This window comes from Corvus hawaiiensis, chromosome 13 (genome assembly GCF_020740725.1).
Source record: "Corvus hawaiiensis isolate bCorHaw1 chromosome 13, bCorHaw1.pri.cur, whole genome shotgun sequence".
In the NCBI taxonomy this organism is placed as follows: domain Eukaryota; kingdom Metazoa; phylum Chordata; class Aves; order Passeriformes; family Corvidae; genus Corvus; species Corvus hawaiiensis.
In genome coordinates this window covers 22,192,967-22,210,457 of record NC_063225.1, presented here as the reverse complement: position 1 = coordinate 22,210,457, position 17,491 = coordinate 22,192,967, and the positions used below count along the sequence as shown (strand labels likewise).

The following is a 17,491-nucleotide window of genomic DNA, read 5'->3' as shown; positions in this document are numbered from 1 at the left end:
TGCTGAGTAGCCCCAGTCCCAGGCTTTATGTTCTCATCCAGGGGGTTTCCCAAAATATTTATACCTCCCACTGACAGCAGTTTGGGAAACCATGCTCCCGAATTTGTGAGAAACTTGTGCAAAAATCCACCCACCCACCAGCCTTCTTTATATGTTCCCCACAGGACACCTGCCCGTTTTCCCAAAATATGATGTACACGACAGGTGAATGGCAGCTCCTACCAGGCAAGCCAGAAAGCAGAAGATACCAGATGGGCTTTGTCTCTGTTCTGCTTTCAGCAGCGCAGTGGGCACTTAGCCTGTGGCTCCCGGGCCAGGGTCAAAGCTATAACAGGCAAGTGGGGCAGCCACGCACCAGTGCATTCATTCGTTGTCCCCCGTTTTGGGGCCAGCGGAGTGTTCCTGTCACCCCGCACGGGCTGTCGGTGCCTCCCGGGTTGCGATGCCGCCGCTGCCGCGTGCCCGGGGACAGAACGGAAGCGGACATGAGACCGTGCATGGACAAACTTCCCCCTGGCGGGAGCAGAGTGGCGCAGCGGGAGCGTGCTGGGCCCATAACCCAGAGGTCGATGGATCGAAACCATCCTCTGCTAGCTGCGTTTTTGTTCCCTTTTCTGGGGCGGTGGAGCCGGCGGAGGGGCAGGGGATGGCGGCGCGGGGCGGCTGCCAGGGTGGCCGGTTAGCTCAGTCGGTTAGAGCGTGGTGCTAATAACGCCAAGGTCGCGGGTTCGATCCCCGTACGGGCCACACTAGCTTTTCGTGAATTTCAATTTTTTTTTCCCGTCCGGCCCTCCCTTTTTTGGCAATGATGGTACAGGGAAATAGTCTGTTGGAAAATAGGGATCCTGCCTGCACTACTCAGCCCTGGCTGGATGGTCCACTGGGAGAGCTGCTAGGCTCTCCCCCTGCTTTCCCTACTCCTCCTTTTGCAGGTGTTCATTCCTATTTAAGGATAAATTTCACTGGGTGCTCGTGGCAGGTGCACCAGCTCCAGCAGCCCTCCAGACCCGGGACTGATCTCAGCCGAGCCATGGCTGGATTCAGGCGTGCAGCACTAACCATTGCATCTGCTGGTGCTGTGGAGGGGCTGAAGGTCAGATGGCAAGGATGTTGTGGCCATCTGACAACACATCAAACTCAGCTGGGGCCTTGGTGGGCAGGCAGGGCAGTGGAGCCAGTTGTCCCTAGAGAAGGACTGTTGGGATCTCCTGCCTTGAGCCAGGATGCTGCCCAAGGCCACTCTGTGAGGTTGAGAGCCCTCAATTATTAGGTGAGTGTTTGCACATTCTGTGTTACACTTCTAAAATCTTGAGAATTCTGAAGTTACTCAGGTAGTACAAATTCCACTTGACATCACACATCTCTATGCAAATATTGACAGAGCTTTAATTAGTTTGATTTGCTTATCTGCTTTATAAAACAAATCTCATCAAATTATCTGTGGATTTTACAAGCCTCTTTGGCAACAATACAGCCAACATCACCCAAACAGCTGCACAGAAAGTGCACCAGTCAGTGTCCTGCCCATGCACCTGATTAAGCACCCTAAGAGTGACAGACATCCATGTCCCCCGCATCAGCCACCAGCAAGGCTCAGTGTGTATCCCCAGGAGGCACAGACTGCATCTGTAATCCCAGACTGGTAGATGGGCATTAGAAGCCACACAGGCTGTCATATCCTTATCCCTCTATTTTCCCACATTTATGGCTCCCCCAAACCACTTTGATCCCTCCTTCTCCCCACTTTTGTTTCCTCCCCTGAACATCCCATAAGTCACAATCCCAAAATGCTCTTCCTTTCCATCCTATAGCACGACATACTTGCTGCTAGCAAGGGACCAGATGTGACCTGCATAGTGGCCCCATTCACCCTTCTGGATGGGAGCTACCTCTGAACCCTGGGAGCAGCTGGGACAGGGAATCCCTAGCACAAGGGAGGTTCCCAGGGCTACTCCAGCTCCCCCTGCTCCTCTTCATTCAAGGAGGTGAGGTTTTAATCACAAAACCTACTGCTGTCTCATGGGGGAAGGAGGGCTCCCTGCAGCCCTGGCTGACCTCAACACCCCTCAAAAACATCCCACATCCTGCCCTGTCCCTTCCAGAGTGTCCCTGGCAACCTTAGGGGACCTACAGCCCCCAGGCCACTGACCTGAGGTGCCACAGGGAACAGCCCCCACCCCAAGGTGCAGCCCCCAGCAGCATCTCCAGCTCTGCAGAGCCTGGAGGGAACAAGGCTGAGGTTATGAGAGGGGTTGGACATGGGGTGAGGGGTGACAGGGGCCAGGGATGTGGCTTTAAGAAGGGATGTCAGGGTTGTAGCTGGACCTCAGGCATGGGATGCAGCTCTGGGCTGTCAGGCGGGACTCACTCTTGAGCACTGATATTCTAGAATATCAACCTTCTTCCTTGGGTGCCACTTACCTCCAGGGCTTGATCCCATGGGACTGTATCTCCAGATACAGATCTCTACAGAGGCCAAAGTCTGCTCTCCCGATGCCCAGCCCCATAACTTGTGCCTGGCTACCCCCCCCCCCCCCCCCCCTCAGGCCTCTGAACTCCACCACCTTTTACTGAGGGAAGCAGCTGCACTTTGTTACCTGATCAGAGTAGGAGAAATCCAGATCCTGCAAATCTCATTTTAGCACCTGTTGAAGCAGGCCTATGAGAGGTAGATCTTGAGATTCTTGAGGAATCACCATCTAAATCCCACAGAATGGAGGCACTTTCTCCTAATCAGGGACATGGAATTCATTAACAGCCCCTGAGCTCCTAGAGCCATTAGGAGGCACCCTACTGCCTGGAGACCCTCTGGAACCATGCATGGTAACACTTGAGCTCTAAGAAACCCACTTACCCATTTCAGGTACTTGTATGTCTCTTGCCCTAAGTGATGGAGCTGTTCCCTCCCTTATCTGGAACAATCTCCTCATTTGACCAGGCTCCTGAGGCAAAGGGGGCTGTAATGCTTTGTAAATGAATAATCACATCAAGCACCACTGGGAGGACTGAACATGGGATTATGTTTTGGGAGAGATCAATCCGGTTTCAGATATAGGTGCCAGAACGCTGTAAACAGGCACATGGGGAAACAGGGCAAGCCAAATGCAAGAGCACCTCCTAGCAGTCTGCGTGGCCAAAGGAATTTTTGGAAATAAAAACCAACAGCTCTGTTTCCTGTATTACAAATTATGTTTGCAGGTTAATACATACAACACAAGCAGCTTTAACAAGCACAGTTTATATACATTGTCAAGCACCAAAACCCATCTGTTCCAAGGTCTGATTTAGGTACTGTTGCCTCCCCCAGTGTTCTTCCCAGAGGTTCCTGCCTTCTGCATACGGCTCACACTCGGCTGTCGGGGCATCCTCTGGGCAGATCCTTCCCGGCTGCTTCTTTCGGCCAGAATCTGTGTCCCACTGACAGCAGAGCTGGTTTTATTTCTCCCTGAATAAATAAATATATCCATTAATTTTCACATCCCAACCCAAGCATCACTGCACAGCAGATAGCCACAAGCGTTCCTCAGGAAGCATGCAGGAGGCAAAACTCCATTAGATCTCACAAACACCTTCAGCATCCAGTGCAGAAAGCAAATTGGTGAATTCAGCCCAACAGGTATTGGTGCTGCAAAACCCAAAGTTGCAGTGGAAGCATTTTTAATTTTCATGAGGTTTAATCTACAAAGTAACCAGCCACTTTGTTCCACTCACTCCGCACAGGAACAGCAGCATAGCAAACAGCACTGCTGGAACACCAAGAGCTTCCAACACCTTGAGCTGGGATAAGTGAAAGGATGTGCCAGTGTCCACCAGCATCTGAGGCTGCTGCCACATCATCAGATCACAAACACTTCTCTGCATATCACTCTGTCACTCAATGAGCAGATTTGGATTTCTTATAATTTTCTGGTGTTTTCAAGACATTTTCTGGTGTTTTTCTACACAGGACTTCCAGTGTTCTTACTGAGTTCAGGAGGTGAGAGTTCCCCTCCTGGGGGCACAACTGATGGGCTCTGAGAGGCAGAGCAGGAGCAGGGAGCAGCAGTGGGTACAATGGCAGAAGCTGAGGGAGGCAAGGGGCAACAGGATCCTGTCAGAGCAGAGAGTGACAGACTCGGTATTGCTGACACAAATGTCAGGAGGGGATGAGGGACACTGACTTTTCCTGCCACTCCCTCAAGTGAGAAGTAGGACTCACTTTAGGAAAGAGAATAAAAAGAAAGTGATGCACAGCTTTTACTAAAGACGCCAACCTCCATGAAGCACCATAAAAATGAATAATAGCAAGGAGAAAACAAAACAGGAATACAGTGGGCTGTAGTTACATGCATGCAATTAAAATGAAGAGTGACATTTTGGCAACCATTATCAGAGCAACTTCCACAATACCAACAGCTGCTCTACACTCTAGAGTCTCCATGGACATGGTTTGGAAATCTTTTATCTTGGATCATCTGTGCTACGGACAGAGGACTGTTACTTATCAGACCATCCTGTCTCCTTGGAGCAGCTGTCTGGGAACAGGACTCACATCAATACCACCAGTTAACACCCTGCTGCACCACAAAGACAATCTGAGAACTTCCAAGTAAGAGCAGGTGGCCACTATTCATCTGTTAAAATTTGGGTGGCACAAAAATCCATTCACTTATCCCAGCCAAGTCAGGTGCTCTTAGAAAACTCTCTTCTTGTCAAGCACGGCAACGACGTGCCAGCAGTCACCATCCCATGCCAGCCAACCAGCCTTGGCAGCTGTGTAGTAGCTCAGGCACTTTAAGCAGCTTCACTAAAGCAAGTGCTGTCCATGAAAACAAACACACTGTGCAAAGGCAATACGTGATCTCACAGTATTTGAGAGAAAAAGTGGCAAGAATAAAAGCATTATTCACCATGATGCTTTTAGCAATCCCAGACATGTCCCCAGGTGAATGTCCTCCCCCTTCTCACAAGCATCTGTCCGCTGAGAGGGCAGGTCCTCAACCCAGGTATGTATACACACACACCGGTACCCTTAAGCACCACTGGACTCAGGCCCTCAACGTTCTGAAAACAACTTGGGGAGAAAGAATCATTTGACTGAAGAGAAGCTGCACTCAAAGCATGTGCTGTCCATCCCCCTAGCCTTGAAATCACAGTAAAACAAACCAGTGAAACTGCATAAATACCCAGTGTATTTTTGGAAGCAGTCTGTGCAGACCAGACAAGGACAGCTCCTGAAGTGTGCAGGGACAGGTATACAGTTTGTGCTTCCCTCAGTTACACTATCAGAGATAGCAGATACAATTACCACAAAGCACAAAAGCAGCTCAAGGACCATAAACTCTCTGTAATTCAAGTAGTACAGACGAACAAAAAGGATTTCACTGATATTTTCCTTGGTGACTGCCGTGGTTTGACACTGGCCAAATGCCAGGCACCCCCAAAAGCCATTCACTCACCCTCCCTTGTTACAGCTGGGCAGAGGAAAGAAAATTTAACAAAGGGTTCATGAGTTAAGGACTGGGAGAAAACACTCCCAAGGGCAAAATGGGCTCATCTTAGAGGTACAAAGTGAGTTTATTACTAAGAAAATCAGAGAAGGATAATGAGAGGTAAAATAAGTCCTTAAAAACATCTTTTCTTCCCCCAACCCCTCCCTCCTTCCCATGAACAGCAGAGGGAGGCAGGGTGTGGGGGTTTTGGTCAGTTCATCACCCAAGTTTTTCTTCTGCTTGGCTCAGGAAGAGAAGTCGTTCCCCTGTGAGACCAGTAACAGGTCCTTATCTTGAATATGTCTGGCTGCCAGAGAATAACTGCAGCCCAAATAGCTACAGAAGCAAGAGACAAGCCAAGAGAGAGACTAATCAAATATGTGCCTCCCCAAAGATGACCCCAGAAGCAGGAGCTGTTTATCTCCTCGAGAGCCAGGCACAGTTTGGGAAGAATGGTATGTGCACACAAGCAGTCTTAAGTACCAGAGGGAGAAAGAAGCACTGCCTTATGTCAAGCAGGAGGCAAGAAAGGAACCCCAACCCCAAATATGCTTTCAGATGTAGAAATTTAAAGCTCTTCTCTTTCAGTCCCCTCTCTACTCAACCTACTGCTTTCCTCAAGGGATCCTTTCCTGCCTCTGAGCAGTAACAAGGACTACAGATTTTTCTCTCACTGGTAAATAAATAAATACATAAATGTCTGTTGGTACATTTACTTGTAGCACAGTCAGGGATACCAGGGCTGCAACACTCTCAAGATATCTCCTGCAGTGCATATTGCCATCAACTCCACAAGTTGTTCTCTTCTACAACACAATTCTTAGGTCTTCAAAGCTGCTGCCACATCTTCAACAGTTAATACCTAACCTGGGCTCTTTCCAGAACCAAAACATCACTCAAGAGCCCAAATCATTCACCTCTCCTGCTCTTTTGATAAATAGTTCCCTTCGAGACTGCTCAGCAGAGCCACAAGAGCTTCTCTCCCATCACTGATCAACATGAAGCACACCAGCCTTTTCCCTACAAATTCTCACGTGTCCCTGGTCGCTCCTCATTTTACTAGTTTTCACCACCACACTTGGGCTATCTCATTTTCTCTCTTTCTCTTGCACATAAGATTACAGAAAGAGAAGATGGGGAAAAGGTCCCTCATTTTTCACGGAGAGCTCTATTGAATCTATAATCATAAGATTTTTTGAGTGTTTCTTTGGTAGGGTGGGGGGAAATAATTAATTATCATTGAGTTATCATTCAAACTCATATCTTATTACTTTGCCACAAAACCACACATGACAAGTCTGGCATTTACAGTATTCCTCTAAATCCCTTTCCTTTCTTGCCTTGCAGAGCATGAAAAAGAGGAGGAAAAAAGCTTGATAATCAGCCAGAAAAGACATACTGAAAAAATTATCCCAGTGCAGCATTTAGCTGAATGTCAGCAGCGAGAAAAGCTCAGAGCCTCAGGTAAACCTGCAAAGCTCCCGTGGGGAAAGTGTGACGGGAGAGAAACCTCCATGGCCACCTATTCTTTTGGGACTAGAGCCACAGCAGGTGACATTTCAGCCTAGACTTTTTGCAAGTTATTACTGGGATAAGGAAGAAGAAATAAAAGCGGTTAGTCTGCTGTTTCTCCTGAAGTAGAAAAGACTCCTTCACCTGTATTTTGAGAGGATCAAAATTTATTACTACTTTCTGGGAGAGGAAAGGTACAGGAACTTTTAACCAAGGCAATTTCAGCCATCCAAAAAAGTACAGTACAGGTGAGAAAATTTTTTATCGGTTCTAAAATAACTGACATAATTATAATTTCTGTACCAGAAGATGACAGAGGTCTATAAATTGAAGCTAGTCAGTTGCCTACAATACAGAAAAATCACTCATTTTAGAATGTGAGCCTGAGGGGGAAGGGAGAGGAACAGCAACAACTTCGCATCAGGAATTCTTTGTGCATAGAACTTGTCCCATGTATTTACCATGTCCATCACTTCACAAAACATGAATAAAGGCCTCTAATTCAGAAGGCCTAAATTCTATTGTTTATGGTAGGAAAAGCTGGAGGGAGCGAGAGTTGCAGGATAAAATCCTGAAGGCAACCTAATTGCTCCTCAGTGAGTGTAGGAAATCCACTCATTGGAATGGTATTGATGGAGTACTGGAAAAAACCTGAGTATGAGCAACAAAGTAAGAAAACCATGATCAGGACTCTATTAGTCCTTTGATTAGTCCTATTTAAGTCACCAATAGGTCATTCTACAGTTTTTCAGAGAAGACATGCAGACCACGAAGTGTCTGGGAATATTTTCAGGTGCAAGGCACACATTGCCACCACTCAGATCCCATGGAGACATTTAATTTACAATTAAAGCATAATAGCCTGTATAACCCACAGGAAAATTCAGTGTATGATGTATAAACCCCAGATTAAATAAATTTACGATAAATCCTTAGCATCTCCATGGGGATTCCCTCTGCAATACCAGAGCTTTACACAGCATTCTCCTTGTCAGCATTATCCTTATCTCCTTAATACAGAAGTCTACACTACAAATCCCACATCAAGTCGAACCCTGAGATAGCTCAAGGCTGAGTGGAAGAGGAATGCAAAGCAGCTAGTGTGGCCAGCCAGCAGCACCCAAGAGTCACCACTGCAAAAGGCTGGTCACAGCTAAAGACAGACAGCACAAGGGGAAAGAAACAAGAAGTGAGAAAAAGGGATGAACAGGGAAGGACACAAAAACCGCAAAGATGGCAAGAACACACATGAAGGACAAATTGGCAACAAGCTGTGTAATACACGGAGGAGTATTTAGGAAACAACTGAACAGCAACACTTACAATTCTGAGACCTTGACTGTACCTAAGTATTTACACAGGAAGAAAGTAGTTAAAAATGCTGGGGCAGAAAAGGACTTGTGATTCTCCACAGCGTATTTTTCCACACAGACCATAAAAACTCACCCTGGGAACCTTTGACAGAGCCCATGGCTGGTGATGGGCTCCGTGGCTTTTCCAACAGGTACTGGAGTTTGTGACAGTTTCCCTGGGCAGGAGAGCATTCTGACCCCTGCTATGCACAACTCCTTTCTTCCTGTGTCAGTTCCTTGCAGCCTTAAAAGCCACACATCAAGTGACAGGCCTACAAAGGAGACAGGTTTTGAAAAGCAAGCTCAGGTTAACAACACATTCAGAAGAGAAATCAGCTGGGGTAAAACTTTGGGAAGTAATTTTATGTGAAGACACTTTCTGGGGAAGTGGGGAATGTGAAAAAAGAGGTTGGAGTTCAAAGAGTGAGAGAAGCATCAAAGACTATTCATCAGCCTAAAGAAAAGAGCAGGGCATTGACATATGCATGTGTATGGAGGGGTAGAAAACTGCGTGGGAACCAGCAGGGACTTGAGGGTTGGCTGATGGAAACAGAAAGCACAGAAATAGTATGTGAGAAAATGGGACACTTAATTATACACGTTTAGTCTAGGCCAATCTCAACACCACTGTCCTTAACAGAACCCTCCCCCTCACACACACAAAAGGATACCTGGGAATTTCTTTCTCTTTCAAACCAGCACTTTCCCTCCCAAATCAAATGCTGAGGGACCATTTTGAACATAGCTCGCATTAAGTTGCATCCAGCTAAATATGCCAGATGGATGCTCTAAAAACCACACACAGCAATTTGCAGGCAGCTGTCATGGATTCAGTTACCAGCCAACACAGAACGCCATGGCTGTGTTCTCTGGGAAAACACAAAGTCACTCATTTCAGACTCCCTCTGATGCTTCATCAGCACAAAAGCTGAAATAACTACGGGCACCCCTCACTACCAATAGTGCTGACCAGAACTGCTGAGTCAGCCTTACTCAGCTGTTTTAAAAAGCCTCCCTGCACCATGATGTACTGGGAAGCCTAAGCCAGGATCTCATTTCTGATACAACTGGTGCAGAACAGGCCTGGGTGATCTTTGGTGAGACCTGGATTCCTTCAGCCACTTGTCTGCCTTCTGACAGGGGAGGGAGTGCAGGGGCTGAGCCAAAAGCCGTGAAGCAGCTTGAGAAGCCTGCGCAGGACAATCACTGTTCTTGATACAAGCACAGAGCTTGGGCTGTAACCACACACACAAGTCCCAGCAATGCAGAAGAGGCATTTTCCCTCGCCAAATGCCTGGTCCTGCATGGAAGCTGCACCATCCTCTTAAATGGAAGGAGCATCTTCCAACGAGATTGCAGAGCCAACAGCAGGTAGCGCTTAAGTTCCCCTTCTCTACAGCAGCTCCTAAAGGGAAAGGAGGCAAGGCAAGGCAAACCAAATGCTCCTGCAGAACAGATCCAGCCCAGAGGACACCCCCAGACACCCTGTTAACACTTACCGAACTCCTGAAGGATGGACTTGGACTGTGCCCAGAACTAGAAAGCTCAGTGAAAGAGAAGTGATTCTTTTTCAAGTTGAAGGATGGTAAGTTTAGATCAGGTACTGGGAAGAAATTCTTCTCTCTGAGGGCTGTGAGGCCCTGGAACAGACTGCCCAGGGAAGCTGTGGTTGCCCCATCCCTTGAAATATCCAAAGCCAGACTGGATGTGGCTTGGAGCAATCTGGGATAGTGGAAGGTGTCCCTGCCCATGGTAGGGAGTGGAATGAGATGAGCTTTAAGGTCCTTCCAACCCAAACCATTCTCTGATTCTGTGATCCTTACAAGGAAGACTGGACAAAACATGTCCTTCATATTAACAAGATCTTACCAGCACTTCTTATACTCACAGAAATGAAAACACAGGACTAAAGTTGTGATAAGCCCCTGCTGAGCTTACATTCTGCCTAAACCATTTTCTGAGCGTTAGCTTTTCAATGGTAATTTTATTCACAACGGAATTAGCTCATGTCAGTGAATGCTGAGTGACAGCAAAGTCACCTGGGCTGGCAGAAACTAAAAAGAGAAGCTTTATTCAAAGTGAGTTAGGGCTCCAATTTAACACAGGCTTACAGAAAACAAAAAACCTGACACAGCTGGGAAGACCAAGTCTTCTGACAAGGTATAGAAGTGCTGTCCATCGGAATTTGGTCAAGGATGAAAGTGAAAAGAAAGAGGAGGCCCAACTGCCTCTTCAGCACCATTACTGAGCAACAGCTTGCAAAGAGGGCAAATCCAAGATTAGCATTTAATGTTTGACCATATCTGCAGCAAAACTGTAGCTTGATGGGCACAATCTTCCTGCTTCAGCAGTTCCAGTGCATTAACTTGCACTGAGAACGTATTTTAGCCATGGAAAATAAGGCAGCAACAGGCCAAACTGGCCACTGAAAGCCAAACTAATATTGAAAATATTTGCCAAAAGCACCCCCATCTTTCCCTGATCTTCACTACACTTCGCCTTTGGTTCCAAGGGCTTGTCCCAGAGCACTCCAGGATACCAATGTTGCCTTTCCCTGGTCTTAAAATTAAGAGCCAGACATGGTTAAGGGAAAAAGGGGTTTTTACCTCAGTATTTATTTAAGGATCCTCAAGGTGCACCACTTCATCCAGATGGAATGTGCTGAAATGCACACACGATAGATCACATATACAATTTATAGGCCTTGCAAATTAGCATATCCATCATTCTCCAGTGAGAGGCTCGAATGAAGCCCCCATCCTGAGGAATCCCCCCATGGATGGGCCTATCTTAGTTTACAGGATGTTCTAGGGAAGACCTTGGTTTCTCAGGATAGCATAGGGCTTTCTGGCCTCCAACTGCAAGGCCTCCAGGATGTTTGGTCTCCTGGCTTAACAGAATATTGGGTCTAAGCTAAGTTATCAGACTTCAGGAATTACAAATATGCATGCTAAAAGCACTGGGGATGCACAAAAGCTATATAAAAGGGTATATAAAAGGTATATATAAAAAAAGACAAAAAATCATCATAGCATCACCAACACATCAATTTTAAAGGGATACTAGGGAGAGAAAAGCCTGGCTTGACACAGTAGGACTGAAATCTGACTCAGACCAGGAGATGCTCTGCTAAAGATACAGAATGAGCACCAAATTAAGCTCTCAAGATAACTCCTGCAAAGTCAGCCTCTCTAAGGTGCCTGAAGCAGGCTGGTAGGAGGCAACAGTTAAGGGCATACCAACTCTACCTTAGGGCTTCTGGCTTTCATCTTGAGAAATTTAATGTTGATTAAAAAACAAGTGGCTATTGGCCTGTTTCAAACCTGAGCCAGCCTACTACTAGCTAAAATTAGCTCATAGCAGTAGCCCAGTCCAAGAAAAAAAGCCTCATTTGTCCAGAAAGTACCACTCAAAGAGCATACATGAGAGAAAAAAAAAGCTGCTCCACATTACAGATGGGAACAAAAACCACTGCAACATTTCTTCACAGTTTGAGCAGCCTGTAACAGCTGGAGCACCAACAGAGGAGAGGAGAAAGCAAAATTTAACAGCATCTTTTGTTCAAAATCTCTGCTCTTTTGGGATGTTTCCTCTTAATGTGGTACCAGAATAGCACACTGCTTCACACTTCAAAAAATCAAAGTGCTGCACCTCTCCCATTTTGTTCAGAAAAAAAGACAGGTGTCTTCCCTTGCCCCTGTGCATATTCAGAGTCATTTCACAGTCACATGTGAGGCTGTTCTCTTCACCACAACAACCTTCTCGGCAGGGAATTCTTAACCAAGAGCATCTCCTGAGAAAGGGAAACCTGTTCATGGTGAGTCCAGGGACTCCTGGACACTTTACCCACACACTCTATTTGGGCTTCAGCAAACTTCCTAAGTTCCCCTCAGCTGCTAAAGGAGGGGATTCTCATTGAGCTCTGCCGTTGTGAAGGTACCAGATTGTGGCATAATTCCTTTTTCCCAAAACTGACTACTTTTCAAATGAATCCCCCTCTCAGCTTCACTTTCTACAGGACTTGCAAGCACAGTCAAGAGAAAAATACGCCCAACCACCAATGCAGCCTCAGCAGTGAGACCAGACTAAGTGCTACTATGCTACTATGCAGGGAAACCTCACTCTTCTCCCTCCTATGCCCACCAAGTTTTTCTTTCTTGCCCCATTCTCCGTGTTCCCAGCATAGTCCTTCCTGGCAGTTACTTTTGCAACTTTTGCCTCAAAATTCAGCATAGATCAACACAGACTCAACACCTACAACAGTGTTTTCACCCTGAAACAGAGAGAAGGAGAGAGAAAAAGACATGACAACACAATTTCACTTGATCTCATCCACTTTCAGACTCTTGCTGGGACCATTGCCCCTTTCTGACACATTTCTGAGCACAAGAGAAATGAACTTTTCCACTGTGAATTCAGGCTTAGTGACAGCAGACTTACTCTAGTTACTTGTTTTTAAACGTTTTGGAAGTAATCCACAGAGTTGGTGAGCTACCAGCCACAAGTCACTTCAGGGAGTAAATAGAAGTTTTATTAGAAGTGGCTAGGAAAAAAATAAAATTACATATATATATATATGTATATATGGCACAAGTTCAGAGCTATTGTTGTTACCATTCATGGAGATTAGAGCAGTAAGGAGAGATAAATGAATTCAAAAGCAGTATCTATTTTAGCTGACAGTCCCCCATAGCCTTCCACTTCATCTTCCCACACAAATACCACCTCTAGAGGATGGAAACCGCTGGATGGGTGTTGGAAGCCACCACACACGTGAGGACAGAGTAAAGCAAGCATCACAGCTCTCTCCTTTTCCGGGGATTCCTCATGGCCCGGAAACTTTAACTTTTTTTGAGTTATATACAAACAAAGCAGTACTGTATAATATTGTAGAATAAAGGAGTTTTTTTGTTAAGAGCTTGGCGAGAAGAGCCAGGAGGCTACAAAACGCAGCACAAGTACTACAGCAACCTGCCCCCGGCTCTCTCGCTGCCTAGAAACGATGAACATTAAGACAAAGGGGGCGCGGGCAGCGGCCGGGCCTGGGCTCATACCGAGCGGGCCCCTCGGCCCGAGCCGCCCCCCGGGCCCGGCCGAGCAGCCCGCGGGCCCCTTCCCGCGGCGGGCCGGGCGCGGGGCAGCGCCAGGCGCGCTCCGGGCCGCAGCGGCCGCAGCGAGGGGCCGGGGGGCGGCGGGGCCCGGCCGTCCTCGGGGGACTCTGCGCGGGAACACACCGGGGAAGGGCCCGGCACCGCCCCCCGCCCGCCCCGCTCCGCCCCCGCCCGGCGCGTACCTCGGGTGTCGGCGGGGATCGGCGCCGGCGCGGCGGGACCGCCTTCGGGCCCCGGCGGGAGCCGCTGCCCGGCGCACATCGACTTCAGCACCTGGAACACGGCGAGCGGCGCCACGTTCATGCGCAGCAGGTCCAGCAGCACCCTGCGGGGGGGACACCCGGCACCGAGAGCACCCGTCAGAGGGGACTCCGGCGGCACCGGCGGCTCCCGCGGGGGCCGCCCCTGCTGCTCACCGGAACACCTCCGGGTCCAGCCCGCTGCCCGCCGCCTGCGCCAGCTCGAACAGCTCCGCCTCCTCCGCGCTCAGCAGCTGCTTCCGCCGCAGCCGCGCCTCCGCCATCGGTGCCATCGGTGCCATCGGTGCCGCCGCCGCCGCCGCCATTCCCGCCGCCGCCTCCGACATGGCTGTGCGGCCGCGCCTCCTCGCCCCCGGCCACGCCTCCTGGCGGCCCCGCCCCCGCCGGGCCGGCCCTGCTGCTCCCGGCAGGCGGCAGCCGCGCTCCAGCCGCGGGCCCCTGCCCGGCGCCGCCGCAGCGCCCGGGCAGTGACAGGGTCTGGGGCGCGGTGTCCGGTGTCCCGTATCTGCCCCGCTGCCCTCCGCGCGGCCTCCCCGCGGGTGCCTCTGCTCCAGAGCAGGGCAGAACCCAGCGAGGGCCGCTGGGCGCGCTAAGGGCAGTACGGCAGTTTCGGATGCGGAGATGCCGTGGGAACGAGCGCAGCTACACAGAACCGGTGTTCTCGCCCCCAACTGTCCCCAGGGCCGGGCGGCAGCTCCCCCGAACGCGCTGCAGTCCCCGAGCCCAGAGAGCATCTGGCGTTGCTCAGGAAATTTGGGTCTTGAGTTGCACCGTGGCGAAGAGCTGGCAAACTGAGATTGAAATTCTTCTATCTAAATGGAAATGAGCTGTTGCCATCAGGGAGGGATGGCCCATTCCCGCTGACCCTCGCCCAGCACACACAGACCCCGGAGCTGCGCTGCTAATGGAGAGCAGAACAGAGGGGTCACCGTGTCCCCCCAGCACTGCCATGAGAGACCCCATCCCATCCCTACACCAAGCCACAGGAGAAAAGTGCTCCCACTCCACATCCCAAGCAACCTGTGAGTCTGTCAAAATCATCCCCTGCCACAGCTGACCCGACCTTGTGCCCTGATGGCCTTGCTGACAGACATTTACTGCAGCTGCCAAGACAGGAATGAGATGGATGACGATAAAAGAAGGATCTTGCTCCTTATGGCCCCAAGCAGGACCAGCCCAGCAAGAACAATTATGGCTGTGTTTTGAGTAGGAGCAGCTGCTGCCAGCACAAATTACTGTGCTGTCTGCAGGGCTGCCAATGCCAAAGCCACAGAGCCTAAGGGTGTCCCAAAAGTTGGATTTTCAGAGGGACCCTCAGCTGAGCAGGGAGTACAGGGTCTGTGATGCAGAAGGCGCTGAAAAACATCCCTGTGCTTGCTCTCTTGCCTGTTCTGGTATATGATGTGCCACTTCCTTTGGGACAGGCTGGAAGTCGAGTGCAAGTGCAAGAGCCCTCATCATGTGGGTGGTGCAGTCTCCAGACCTGGTCCCACATAAACTACCTCCCCCAGCCTGTGGCACGTGAGAGCTCAGCTACAACTCACAACAGAAGTGAGGAAGATGGTTTTTAGCTCAGCACTTCTCTGGGAAAAAACAAACAAACAAACAAACAAAACCCCACGAACTGCCTTCTGTACAAAAAGCTGGAGAAGTCTCAGCTTGTACCTCCCTCCTTCCCAGCCCCAGTCTGTTCCAGCTGGCAGCTCTCCCTGCACGCTGTGGTCACCAGCATCACAAACAGGGCTGGAGACCTTCCCAGGACAAGGGACAGGAGACCCTGTCCCTCCCATGCTTCCTTCATAGCCCACAGCTGTGTCACACCTTCCCCACATTTCTTGGTGTAAGCCTGGATGGGCCTAGTCTGTGACTTGGAGTGACAATCCTCTCCTCTGGACTTCAAGGTTTTCTCTGAAGCATTTCTGGGGGCTCTGATATCTCAGTTTCTCCCTTTTGCTCTCCCAATCCAACAGGTCAGTAGAGGAAGTCCTTGGGAATCCATACACTTCCCCTGAGAAGGCCTCAGTTACTGGAGCTGCAGTGCGGGTGGCAACTGGGACTCTGGCTTAAACGACACTGAGCAGGACCCTGGGTCTTGCTGCCTGCCAGACACTCTCCATTACCTCTAGCAGGACTTTAAAACTCAGTCAGCACTCAGTCCGTGGTTTCCAGAGAAGGATGAGCCAGGACAGCCCAGGATGTTGATGCCAGGCTGCATCTCAGCCCTTGCAGGACATGGTTACGAGAGGGGCTGAGCAGATGGGGGCAGGGGAGGCTCTGATAACCTGCATGTGTGGAAGGAAAAGGGAGTTAGGTGCAGCAGAGAGCCTGCAATCCTTAGAGTGAGTTACCAGAAAGAGCTGGGGGTTGCTCGGACATCGCCCTACATGGAGGCAAAGAGATGCACGAGCCTTCCCCATCAACCAGGACATGCTGAGCACGGTCAGAGCGAGCACACCAAAGCCAGACGTGCTGTGAATGTGCAGAGGTAACTGTGGGCAGGAGCTGTGATGCTGTGCTCAGGCAGTAAATCACAGCGCACTGTGGATGCACAGCAAGGCACAGGACAGGAAGAGGGGACATGCAGCAAGCCTGCCAGTCCCACACAGGCACAGCTCAGGGCCTGCCATTTAATGGAGAAAAAGATAGCACACACATGTTCAGGGTGAAAATTAAGAGAAAGACTGGTGGCTGTGCAGGTCATCGAGCTGAGCGAGATGGGAAGGACAGAGAATGCAGGTGTCCCTGCCCATGACAGAGAGCTGGAACAAGATGAGCTTTAAGGTGCCTTCCAACCCAAACCATTCTATGATTTTATGATTCTATCTTTTATGATAATTTAGCCTGGTTAGATTTAAGGAAGAAGTTTGACTTGCACCCAGTATGAACCAATTTCCAATGCTGGAAGTCATGGGTATGGATTTAGCAAGAGGAGGAACCAGCTAACCAAGTAAATGCTGGGCTATGTTAAAGGGATGTCTCTGAGCAGCTTCCAGCACTGTTCCCCACCCCAGTCTTGGGTTGACCCCACTAATGTTAATAGCAAGAAATGCAGGGCTGGGAGTGTGGAATCATCATGCCTGGGATGTGTTTTGGGGAGGGACACAGCCACATCATTAGCAAGGCACTGCGATGGTCTCACCTGGAAGATCATAGAATCCTAGGTTTGGGTCAGAAGGGACCTTTATAGGCCTTCTAGTCCAACCTCCTATTGTGAGCAGGGACATCTTCAATTAGATCAGGTTGCTCCAAGCCCTGTCCAATGTGGCCTTGAACGTTTCCACACATGGGATCTCCACCACCTCTCTGAGCAACCTGTATCAGGGTTTCACCACCCACACTGTAAAAATCTTCTTCTATCTAATCTAAATCGATGTTCCTTTAGCTTAAAACAATTTCCCCTTCTATGTGCCTGAGCATGCTGGTTTGGAGACAGGCCTCCAAAACTGTGCATGGAAAAGGAGAGAACTATTCACAGGTGTAGACTCAAAATTAGGTGGAGGCATACAAGAAGAGATGTCTTGGGACAATTTTCAAACAGGACACCAGGAGCAAGAAAGTGGCTGGAAGGATGCTAGGAACAGTACTGAAGGGACTGAGTGAGGCTGGTCTCCAAGTCAGAAGCTGAAACTTGTCCCTTGGGTAAAACATTTGGTCTTTAAGAGAAGATTGGAGAGGAGGCATTCAGCTGGGCCATGTCTGTGCCAGTGCACATGTGTGCTATGTATGTGCTACCCTGCACATTCCACTGGCAGCCTGCAAGGATCAGGAACAAATTTTTCTCCTTT

At 49.3% G+C, this 17,491-nt stretch overlaps 1 protein-coding gene and 2 non-coding genes across 6 annotated transcripts; 2 read left to right on the top strand and 1 right to left on the bottom strand.

Annotated features, from left to right (window-relative positions):
• The first annotated feature begins 521 nt into the window (after window positions 1–521).
• On the top strand, window positions 522–593 carry TRNAM-CAU. The gene has a single exon. It is a non-coding gene; the product is annotated as a tRNA-Met (tRNA).
• An 80-nt stretch (window positions 594–673) lies between these two features.
• On the top strand, window positions 674–747 carry TRNAI-AAU. The gene has a single exon. It is a non-coding gene; the product is annotated as a tRNA-Ile (tRNA).
• A 2,423-nt stretch (window positions 748–3,170) lies between these two features.
• On the bottom strand, window positions 3,171–14,072 carry LOC125332479 (mitotic-spindle organizing protein 2B-like). 4 transcript variants are annotated; one of them, XM_048317374.1, is made up of 5 exons: window positions 13,863–14,072; window positions 13,629–13,771; window positions 8,430–8,607; window positions 4,890–5,053; window positions 3,361–3,445 (listed from the first exon to the last, which is right to left on the bottom strand). In XM_048317374.1, the coding sequence occupies exons 1-4, from the start codon at window positions 14,030–14,032 to the stop codon at window positions 4,900–4,902; spliced, it is 645 nt and encodes a 214-aa protein (XP_048173331.1). In that variant the 5' UTR covers window positions 14,033–14,072; the 3' UTR covers window positions 3,361–3,445; window positions 4,890–4,899. The 4 variants fall into 4 exon arrangements, with proteins under 4 accessions (XP_048173333.1, XP_048173332.1, XP_048173331.1 ...); XM_048317375.1 differs by lacking the exon at window positions 4,890–5,053 and having other exon boundaries at window positions 3,353–3,445; window positions 13,863–14,069; XM_048317376.1 differs by lacking the exons at window positions 4,890–5,053; window positions 8,430–8,607 and having other exon boundaries at window positions 3,171–3,445; window positions 13,863–14,048.
• Window positions 14,073–17,491: the final 3,419 nt, after the last annotated feature.

Coding starts and splice junctions, on each gene's coding strand:
- LOC125332479 (XM_048317374.1), bottom strand. CDS start 14,032: ATGTCGGAGGCGGCGGCGGGAATGGCGGCGGCGGCGGCGGCACCGATG. Junction 13,772..13,862: donor CTGGACCCGGAGGTGTTCCG/GTGAGCAGCAGG, acceptor TCCCCCCCGCAG/GGTGCTGCTGGACCTGCTGC. Junction 5,054..8,429: donor CTCTGTCAAAGGTTCCCAGG/GTGAGTTTTTAT, acceptor TTTCTCCCCAAG/TTGTTTTCAGAACGTTGAGG.